General features: G+C 32.4%; 1 protein-coding gene across 1 annotated transcript in view; it reads right to left on the bottom strand.

The window, feature by feature from the left end:
* LOC123667476 (nephrin) overlaps positions 1–12,037 on the bottom strand; it is a 116,791-nt gene that overhangs the window by 71,095 nt on the left and 33,659 nt on the right. The window contains exon 5 of the mRNA XM_045601371.1: positions 5,666–5,819. Within this exon, the coding sequence (XP_045457327.1) occupies positions 5,666–5,819 (154 nt within the window). The remainder of the gene's footprint in view (positions 1–5,665; positions 5,820–12,037) is intronic.

A 12,037-nucleotide genomic window follows, 5' to 3' on the forward strand; every position in this document is an offset into this window, starting at 1 on the left:
GTAGGTAAACGTAAGGAAAAGTAAACAATAAAGTAAAACACATTAAGACTAATATTACTTAAATGTGGAAATCACATAACAGTATCAATGTTACCCTAAAAACGGAAATAAGAGTGCCCAGTACGAATTTATTCCTTGGAATGCGGCAACACAAATCTCGTGTGACAGTAATGTTGGCATTATCGGTTTTTTTATACATTCGGTTAAATTTCTCAGACGATCGTTAAGAAAGTAATGAATTTATGGTAGTTTTGTAACAAACTACTATATTTTTCATAGTACTTTTTCCGTTACTTATTTTCTCATAACTGAAAATATTACATACGTCAAAGATGAATTAATTTAATAATAATAAAGGTTTGGCGTGGTTTGGTCCTTGTGAGTCCTCCCACCGTGCCTTGGAGAGCACGTCACGCCGTCCGGCTTGTTTGTTATCATGTACATCTGATAGCGATCGTTACTCATAGCGGGGAATATATCCGCCAACCCGCATTGGAGCAGCGTAGTGGATTAAGCTCTGATACTTCTCTTACACGGGGGAAGAGGCCTAAGCCCAGCAGTGGGATATTACAGGGTGAAGCGTAACATCTAACACAACTGACCATCAAGTGTCAAGTTTTCGTTTTGTAAAATTAACTGCACCATATATAAAATATATTATCACATATATAACAAATTAAGCCATTTGACATGAATTGAGGATAGCATATTATGTAACTTCCGGTACATCAACTATCCGCTAACCAACAGTGGACTAGCGTGGTTTATTAAGCTGCGACCCTTCTCGCACACGGAGAAAGAGACCTATGCCCAAGTTTCTTTTTTATTTCTCTACTGTATATACATTTTGTACTTGTAAAGTGAGCGTATGTTGCAATGTCCTCCCGAGGAGATACAAAGACTATTTTAAAAACAATGTTGCGCACCCATATATATATTACATTTGATCATGTCATGATCTTCAGCAAAGTGTTGTGCATGAGCCCACAAAGGTTCTAAGCGCACAGGGCTACATACAGCTAGTATTTTATATTTATACATTACGATTTATATTTTGCTTCGAGTTACTACTTTAAAAATATTGGAAAGTAAAAAACACTTCGTTTGAATAATTTATTTATTTATACTTTATTGCACAATACATTATAGAATTGTGCAAAAGGCGGGCTCAATGCTAAAAGCATTCTCTACCAGCCAACCTTAGGACGTACAAGAGCAGACGTTTGTGGGTGTGCAAAATCCATTACCAGTAAAATTCAGATAAAGAAGAAAAAAATGGAGGAAATATAGAGTAACGTTAGTGGCTTAGTATATATTCATATATAAATACCATAAAAATATAAACATACATAAATAGATACAAACTTGCATACATACATACACATATACAAACATACATACACACATACATACATAATTACATACATACCTACATGCCTACATACATACATACATACATACATACACACAAAATACTTAATAAGCTGACGACAATAATAATCAAAACACAATTATAGTGTTTATTGAGTTCACCAAATTAGGTTAAATTTTGGCAAAGAAGAACCTTTTAACTTGCCTCTTATTTATTAAGTGTATATGAATCTTATTACGTGTATATGAATACATTAATAGTATAAAAAAGAAATATTTTTGCTCTGAATTTGTAGAAGAAACTTGGTTTGAAAGTCAGCAATCACATTTTTTTACTTCTATTAAAAATAAAATAAACGTGGATAAAGCGATAGAGCAATAGAAAAAATATTTATTTTTTTAAAAGAAACCGCGTGAGACAACCATAGTTTCTATACAACGGATTAAATAAAGACAATTCTAACATAAATAAAACTGTAACCTTTTAATTTTAATATCATTCCCGTAGGTAACAAATCTGAGACATTGCTTTTAAAATTCTCATCCCCACTGACAATTGACTGACAGGTCGTAATGTAGTACTGACGTTCTAGAATCTATCCTAAGCCGAGAAAATAAAATCAGGTAAAAAGAAAATATTATTTGTAAAATTCATTCTTTTTTCCAGACGCAGTGCTGAGCGATCGTCGATAACGTTCACGATAAAATTGAATTGTTATTGTCCCGATTTGTTCTTACGAAATTGAAAAGGGTTTTTTGAAAGAAATATCTCGAGAGTTCTTCAGATTTAGATCTGTTGGAGCGATAAGGGTTATTATGTTAATTGTTAGTAAAATTCAATTAAATATAGCCCAGCTGCTCTAGCTAGGCGTATTTAAATATTCATATGGTTTGGTACATAAGTCATTTTTAGTGAATAGTGACGTACTCGGTTTGAATAGAGTCGGTAAACAATCGATAACTTTGTAACGTCACTAGCGAATGCAGTTAGCGAACCTCATAAATCAGCTTCCGTTGTCGGTAGGCCCGTCTTAATACAATTTTATAAGTGACGTAAGCAAACGGACATAAAACTATCGATATATTTGTAGTAAACGTATCGACACTATTCATCGCTATAACTATGCTTAGTCACGCCCCTTGACTAATTGTATCGTAGTAATTAGATCACTTGAAGCGAGATTTTGAGGATATGGGCAGTTCATTGAATATGTGCTGTGTGGCTACGGCACCAAAGAATATTTCCACCCCCTCTCTTCCCGTGGGTGTCGTAAGGGGCGACCTAAGGGATAACAAGGTTCCACTACCACCTTGGAACTTAAGAAGCCGACCGATGGCGGGATAACCGCCATCGGTCGGCCCGCTGGCTTTGAAAGATACAGGTCAAAGACGGGTAGCAGCGTCTCCGGTGCGAGAAAGCCAGCCCTGTGGTCACCAACCCGCCTGCCCAGCGTCGTGACTATGGGCCAATACACATGAGTTCACGCATTTTTGGCGTAAACTTGTTGAGGCCTATGTCCAGCAGTGGACTGTATAGGCTGTAATGATGATGATGAAATTATTACCAATGACTAATGATTTCGACCAAGAACAAACATGGTAAATATCCCACTATCTATACATTAAATGCGAGAAGCAAAATATTTTGTACCCCTTTTTATGAAAATTGCGCCGAAGGAGGAGAGCGAAATTTTGCATACTTATAGTTTATATAATATATAGGAGTGCAGAATGCTAATATATATATATTTTTTTTTTTTTTTAATTATCCATAAAAATACATTAAACCAATCAAAAAAAAAAAAAAAAAAATAACACACACACAAATATTTGACACGCACACGCATATATACTCTTTTGTTTATTAATATAGAAGTATAGTCTTTGGCAACAGAACCTTAATAATGTTCAAACTTATAATTTAAATGAATTATGGTCGAATTTCGACCACTATATCTAAAAATAAGTAGTGTTGTAAGTTGGAGGGAGAACAATTTTGAATCGTAAATTTGAATAATTATATTTTCAAGAAACTGGCTTTATCGCGTTGTTCAGTACTTTGCGTACATTTATATTTAAATGTAAGTAAGATGTCGTTTAAACCCGATAGTAAAAAAGTAAATGAAATACTTATTTTTTACGGCAATTGTTTTGGCGATAGATTTCAAGATTATGATAGAGAATAAGAGTTGAATTAGTTTTTTTTTAAATATAAAATTACATTTTTTAAACAGTAAAAGTGTAAGCAAAATAAAATAATTTTTTAAACTTAAGTAATTTATAAATTAATTTTATTTATTTTTATTTTATTAAAATATTTAAATAAGGTGTTAAAATATCGTAAAATTACTACTAAAAAAGTGTGTGTGTGTACGCACGTAAGAAGTCATACTTAATTGGCTAGCCAACTTCACGTGCTAATTTCTTCGCTAACTAGCTAACTTCAGGGTGTCGGTTTTTTGTGACGGTGTGCGGCATCGTAAAAATTTACTCTTATCATTTTTCCCTAACATGCCAAAAAAGTATAACTTCCATAATCATTTTTTTGAAATGCATTAAAAATTGTAAAAAATAAATGTCACAAGAAAAAAATACCAAAATTGAGCATACACTTGCAGTGGACGAAAACTCTATCGATAAACGCACATCACTAAACATACGGCTACATAAATCATGGGGACATACGCCCTATCTGTTGCCAGCTTAATACGACCCCTGAAACGTCTGAGGGGATGGGGTAGAAGGGGTCAGGAGTTGGGAGCTTTTTTCACAGTCCCCGTGTAGGCAGAAAGCTCGTTGTTGTCTTCGGAGCTTTTATAGCTTTGATATGGTTTATCGAAAGGGATCGGTTTTGTTTCTTTATTCATTAAATATTACGTACTTTAAGTTATTTTGTTTTGATGGTAAATATATGTTGATTTGTTATTGTTAGTTTCAATTTTTTTAAGTTTTTAAAATATATCTCAAAAATTTTTTTTTTTTAAATTATATGCTTAAAATACTTAAGATAAATGTCTTAAATGCAGTAATTTTATTAATGTCAATTATTTTTAGATACGTTTCGTATTTAGCGAAATATACGTTTTAGATGACTGTTATCAAATTTTTATGCAATTTTAAATACATTTTTTATATTTCAAACATTTGAGTTCAATATTTATTTGTTGCCGATGGTAGCTCCATGAGGGTTGCGGAAAACCGGGATGTTCTCCGCGAATTTCGGAAGGTCTATGTCCAGCGGTGGACTACGATAGCCTGAACTGACTGAGTGATTGATAAATCATTAGTGTGTTTTTGTCAATTGAGGATCTACTGAACAGCGATAAAGGCTAAAAATATCATATTACGATACACGGAAAACAAACAACAACATAACTATATTATGATAATGATAAAAAAATCTCGATTTTTCGTTAATTTTGGCATATCTTTTAAGGCACAGTCTGCTCACACCCTTATTTTTATACATTACGAGAAAACTTTGCCAATAATAAATCCACTTTGCGGTAACAAATAGACACTCACTTTTATATTACAACTGAATTCGAATTGTCCGTTTGTGTCAAGATATTGTATGCATATTGGTAAATATTGTAACTTCATTTTGACCGTGTTATGAAAATGATGACTGATTACTGTCAGCTTAGCCACGCCCCTTGACCAATTTAAGTGAAGTAAAATAGTATTTTGTGTTGAAATTAACAAGTTGAAGTGACAGGCGATAGGCGCATCGGTATAGCGGTCACGGGATTGGCCTTTGATCAGACGGTCGGATTTTGATCCCCATTCATGACAAATATTTGTGTAGGTCATAGAGATGTTTGCTTCCTGTCAAGAGTTGAAAATTGTGTCTTTCAAAAAGCCACTGTGTGTTTTGCCCATTCTGATGTGTGTCGTGGTCTGGGCGGTTGTGTTTGTAATATTGATCGATGTTTTGCTACCTTATTTATTTTTTTATTTTTTATTTTTTATTGAGAATGTAACATTTTTTCGACGTCAGCTAAGTGTGTGTAGTCCACTTTATATATTTTTTTATTTCATATCATTTTATATTATGTGTTTCCGACTTTCGACACAGGAGTATACTCTATTAGGGGCAGTTGGTAGAAACCAATGTCCAGCAGTGGACTGTATAGGCTGTAATGATGATGATGATGATGATGATATTTATAACCGAAAAATACTTAATAAAGTTGTTGGGTTCTTTCATCAACCTAAAGGGGTTACCTAGGAAGGTAGATCAACGCAGATGACAAACCTAAACTATAGCCATCTCCACTAATATGGTACATACCTGTAAGCCATCCGTATTTGTTCACCATTCTTGTACCAGATGAGCTGAGCCGGTGGGTTACCACCCCGGCTCCTGCAGACCAGCTCCAGGCTCTGACCTCGTCGTACCGTCTCGCCTTCAGCGTAACCCTCGATATAGGGGGCGCCTGGAGGATCTGAGTGACAAAAGGTAATAAAGTCAATAAAGTCCAAAAGTAAATCATTGTGATTTCTCGCAAAGGAAAAATTATCGACTTTAATTTGCATCGAGAAGTAATACAACGTAGGTAGTCGAATAGTTATCAATTAAATATGAAATATTAGGAATAACTTAAAAATACTCTTAAGATGGCGATCACATTTAAATGGTACCACATTATTAGCACCAGTTTTTGATAAAAAACAATGATCAAAATCGGTACACCCAGTAAAAAGTTATGAGGTAACAAACAAAAATACAGTCGAAGTGAAATCTTCTTTATTCGAAAACCAATATTGACGTATCCAAGTACACAATATTCATGATATTATAAAAGTTTCATCGACATTCTTAATACGAAATCCTAAAGATTATTGTAACAAGTTAAGTTTCATCCACGTGGGTAGCAAGTTGTACTTTGTAAATGTGGCTTATATGACGCAGCGATAACTTGTCGCTAAGCTATCACTAAGTGACATACATATGCTACTGGTAAATTATTCTTAAAATAACAAATAACGTCATCTTTTATTTATCGTCGTTAGCGCAGCGGTAATAGCACTGGCTGTTGCGCTGGCGGTCGCGGGTTCGATTCCCGCTCACGACAGACATTTGTATCGATCATATAGATGTTAGTCGTGGTCTGGGCGTTGTGTTTGTGTATTGTATGTGTTTCCGGACCCCCGACACAGGAGAAAATGCTACCGGGGGATCCGTTGAGTGTGAAACGTTTTTATTAAGATGACCAGTCCTGCAGAGTTCAGACTTAAGCGAGTAAAGCTACGCTGCGCAGGTTGTATAGCATAAAAGCTTATATTAATTCTAATAGCTAAAAGATATTTTTAACACTATTCTGCAACTCAACACCGCATGTGTCCTTGTATGATATTTTTATTTCAGTACAGCGAGCCCTCTTGCGAAATTCTTGAGACGGAGGGATGTGACGCTTACACTAATCGATATATAAAATACATTGATAACTTACTTTTTTTGTTTTTTTTTTTGAAAAACTGTATTTACGGTACTTGTCTTAGTTAATTAGTTATATCACTTATCGATAATTTAAAGCAGAGTTAGAAAATTCAAAAATTGTATTATTATATACTATTTTTTTTTTAATACTACTTACATATGTTTGTTGAATGTTACTTGAAAATATACTAGGAATTTGGTACTCGAAACGCACAATTTTACAATTCTGATTTTGATGTAAGCATATCAATATAATTTTTTTTTTTTGTAATTTATATGCTTTGTTAACGTTGTTCCGTCTAAAGATAATTAATTTTATAGCAGACCTAGAGACTGCACATTTAAATAAAAACAAAATTTAAACTATGCCAAAGTTCTAGAATAATTTTCTGTAATTACAATTAATTTAACACACTGCAAGGAACAAAAAAAAATACATAATTCGAATATAAAATCTCATATATCGCAAGTTTTTATCGATAAACACACATCACTACGTAACCTGAGCATAGGGGAAAAGAAAACACAGTGTGTGATGTAATTATACAGGCGCATGGAATTCAGAACACCCTGTATTTAGCGAGATATTGTTGCCGAGTTTAATAAACGTCGCACGATATCAGAAACAATGAAAATATATTTTGAACGTGAATACTTTTTTTAACAAAATAACAAGTTTATTAATATGTGATAAATAGAAAGACTGCTAGACAGTCGCCTTGGAGAACACGTTAAGCTCTCGGTCCCGGTTGTTATCATACACAGGTGATAGCGATTGATATCTTATATACATCATACTTACATAGACAAATTAAAAAAAAAATTCTTCCCATTCCTTCTTAGCAGAATCTAATTACAGGTTGTAGCTTCACTTTGAAATAAAATAAAATAATGAAAAAAAAATTAATTTACATTTTTGTAAAGTGACGGAAAAGTGCTTTGAAGCCTACTTAAGTATTTTTTAATCTGTAAAATACAGTAAAACACCTTCATTTTGAAACTGAAAAAAAGTGTGTTTAGTATACTTACAATGGTATTTATTTAAAATATCCTTTAAAATCAATTATAAATCTTACATATAAATAAAAATGAATGTTGCTAAGCGCATAACTCGATGGCTCGAACGATTCGGCAATTTTTTTTGCGTGTTATTTAAGGCCCACGAAATGTTTTAATACAAAAAAAGTTAAAAAAGTTTTGCTATAATTTTTACTTTTGGCAGAACGAAGTCTGTCCAGGCAGCTAGTTTATAATATAAAAGTTATAACGAAATATATAAAAAATATATGTAGACAAACGAAGCAGGCGAGTAGTAAATTAGAACATAAAAAATAGTTATACAATTCACTCACCTAATGGTGAGTGATTATCTTAGCTTGTAGACGCCTCAAGCATCGTAAATACGTTGCCGACCGTAACCCTAAATCCAGGAGCTCTGGTCACCTTACTCACCACAGGAAAACAAAACTGCTTGTAAGCAGTATTATTTGGCTGTGATCTTCTGTAAGGCGAGGTACGTTTCGCAGTCGGACTGCTTCAGTATTTGAGGAGGATATTTCCTGTTACACACTATCTCAGTCGAATACAATATAAATACAATGTTATATAGATATTAAATACATAATATATAGTAATAATAGATGTGCCCGCGAATTCATCCGCGTGGAATTTAACAAAATAGTTATTGTTCAGTTCGCAGTTATAAAAAAAGTAGCCTAAATTACTCCTTATTACATCAGTTATCTGCCAGTGTAAGTCCCGTCAGAATCGGTCCAGCCGTTTTAGAGATTAGCCGGAACAAACAGACAAACACACAGACAGAGAGACAGACAAAAATTATAAAAAATGTTATTTTGGTATATGTACCGTGTATCATGCATATTATGAATTTAGTAGAAATTAAACGGGGTTATTTTAATATTTCAAAATTTTTATAGATATATGTATTATAGAGTATCAAGTAGGAAAGAGCCGACTTTTAACGAAGTGACCCGAACAAAATGACACGTTTTAACAGTTAAGGACACCGTACCTTCATTAGGCCTCTGGGTGTTTGAAAAGGGCATGTGTAACTGCATATTAAAAGGGCACACCTAGTGTGAGATTTTGAAAAAAAACACATTTTTTTTTAAATATTTCGATAGCCTATAAAAATAACACAATAACAAATATTGTGACTAATGCAACTCATGGGTTATTCTATTATTCAGTTTTTTTTTTTGTTTTTTTTTAATGCAATTAGTAGAAAGAAGATAAAGGTAAATTATATGGGCCTATAATAGCAGATTAGCTGTCAGTAAGTATGATTTGATTTATTGAAAACAATAAAATCAATCATTTTATCTTAAAACGCATTTTTTTCGAAACTGCATTTTTCGAATTGATTGCAGTTCTAACTCGAAGACAAATCATCCGGTTGCTTTTATTTTCAAACGTTTCGTACAACAGTTACCTTTAAAAAAAGAAACGAAAAATCACCTATTTGTAGTGGTGGTGTTAAAATATTCTAAATATTTAGATACTAACTGTTCCCCGCGGTTAGACCAGCGTTGATTTAAGAAAAAGGGGCTATAGCCTTTCTAGGTATATAGGCGGTTATCCGACACAAAAATAATTTTTCAATTTGAACCAAGTAGTTCCTGAGATTAGAGCGTTTAAACAAAAATACAAAAAAAAACCAACAAACTTTTCAGTTTTATAATACAAGTATATATTTATGAAATAGCAGTAATATAAAAATGGAGATAAAGAAGCAGATAACATCACATGGTGTTAAATAATTACTGCTGCCCGAACATCTGCAACGTGTTGGAGTTACAGGTGCTCTACTGACCTTTAGGATAACTAAGCAACAATAACTCTATTTATGTCATTATTTTTTGTTATAGACATTGTATATTTCTTCTATTTCCACTCAGTAATATAAATAATGGTATAAACCTTTCATACTCATACCCTATTATAAATGGTGGCCGTAAAACTGTGAATTTTGTGCTTAGAACCATATTAGTAACTAGCTTTCCGCAATTCCCTTAACTTTTCATTTCAAGGGAATCTTCTACTCACAATTAACTATATTATAACGAAAAAGTTACAGAAAATTGCCATTTCGGTAAAAAAAAATTGCCAATCCATAAAATTTTTTTTGTTCAGTAACACATGTAGTGATTAACTTTTATTTATATAGATAACAAAATACACTTCGCTTTTCTATGAATCTGATGACACGTGATCCTTCAAAGTGTTCTAATAAACGATCAAAAGATCTAAATTCAGATCTCATTAAAATGATGCTAAGTAATATTCCCAATTCCTTGTAAAACATTGTTGAAAAGCGCTTTTATTGTTATCTGATTCTGAGAACTTTGAATCGCGCTGAATCTTCATAATAAGTGAACTTGATTTCAAAGCTCGTTAAAAATAAATAAACAAGTATTAGTAGACAAAAAAGAAATTGTCTTTATCATTAACGCTTTAAATAATTTTGATAAAGAATGGAGCTGTTCAATTAGTTTTTACCAAAAATAGCTAAAAACCAAAACAAAATTATCGTCGGGAGCAACGAGGGTCGTCAGGTTAAAAAAGTCCGACAAACAATATGGTACCTTAGGTATTCCTCTATACAACTGCTGAAATGATGGAAAAGCACGAAAGTAGAAATAAATAAAAAAAAAATTACATCCTCAAGTAAATTTCACGACAAATCTTCCGGTAAATCCCTTGAAATTACAACCGAAAACCCAGCGTTTGGACGTACAGGACCGTCTGCAAACAAATTTCGAATTGCAAAATGAAGTCCTATTTTCCAGAGACGTTTGTTCCTTGCCCTCAATGAATTATTAATTATTCCATTCGATTCAACCTACGTTATATTTACTTTTACTTTTTTAAATCGCCTTTTACACGCTTCTTTTTTTCTGTGACCATTTCTATTTTGTGAAAGTGGACATTTTTTTTTGTCATTTGTTATGGAAGTGCTTGAAAATGTAATTTTATCTTTTACTCTTGTGATCGTGTCCTTGATTTTGATAATATTTGCGAAAGAAATATTGTGGAATTTGATATCATTGGTGTCTTTTTGGTTTTAGGGAATTACGTTTTTAATTACCAGAACAGATACACTCAAAATAGCCAGAAACAATTAGTCATTAATATGCCTATTAGATATATATTTGATTCTATTCAAGACAAGTCATTATTCATGATGAAATTAGAGTAACGAGATATGTCCCAAATCTCATTAGTTATTAAGCATTTCGATGATAATGAAGCCATCGAACAATACACTCCCGTGGAATGTTCGAGATGTTTTAAATATTGTTTCTGAAATGAATCATTATTATCTGTATAATGAACCAATAGTACTTGTACAACAATAACATTTTTTTTTCATTTTACACTAGTTGCTTTTACCGTATTTTTTTTTGATATTTTTGAACATTTCATTTTTCATTTTTATGTGAAAATGAGATCGTATATATTTTTTTGATTATAGAATTGTTATTTAGATTGCTTAATTGAAATTCGACGTTTTTAAACTTTATTTTACATTCATTTTATTCATTAGATTCTAGAGACAGTTATCCTCTAAAAATATCCTATTTAGTTGTTTTAATTGATAATTTTATTCAATTTTGTAAAATAAGTTACATTAAATTCCGTTTGCCATGTATCTTCTGATGTAAAAAAAAACATTTATAAATCAATAGTATCCCTACTAATATTATAAACGTGAATGTAAGTTTGTTTTTTTTTCACTTTTACGCGAAAACTACTTAACCGATCATCATGAAACTTTGTACAGATATTTTTGGGGGTATTAGAAGTAATATAAGATACTTTTATTACTAAAATAATTTTATTTTAGCGAAGTCGACAAACGCTACAAAATTGTTTATTCTATACAACACAATTAATTTTGTCTATATTCTCTTAATCAAAATAACCATTTGGTGCTATGTCAATAAAGTTTAATCCATTAATGTTAATTGCTTGTCCAATTACAGCATTTATGGAGTAAAAAAGTGGTCTGTATATTTGATAGTAGCTCAACTGGTAAATATGGAAAGTTCTGGAAATTTAGTGTTGTAGAAAACTTTGCAAATTTTACAAGATATTGTGATATGTCTATGAGGTGCATAGTAGGGTATATCTTGCTTAAAATTTGGACCAGCCCAACTGGGGAAGTGTTTCAACTTTACAGACGATCCCAAGTAAATAACA

This window comes from Melitaea cinxia, chromosome 28 (genome assembly GCF_905220565.1).
Source record: "Melitaea cinxia chromosome 28, ilMelCinx1.1, whole genome shotgun sequence".
NCBI classification, from domain to species: domain Eukaryota; kingdom Metazoa; phylum Arthropoda; class Insecta; order Lepidoptera; family Nymphalidae; genus Melitaea; species Melitaea cinxia.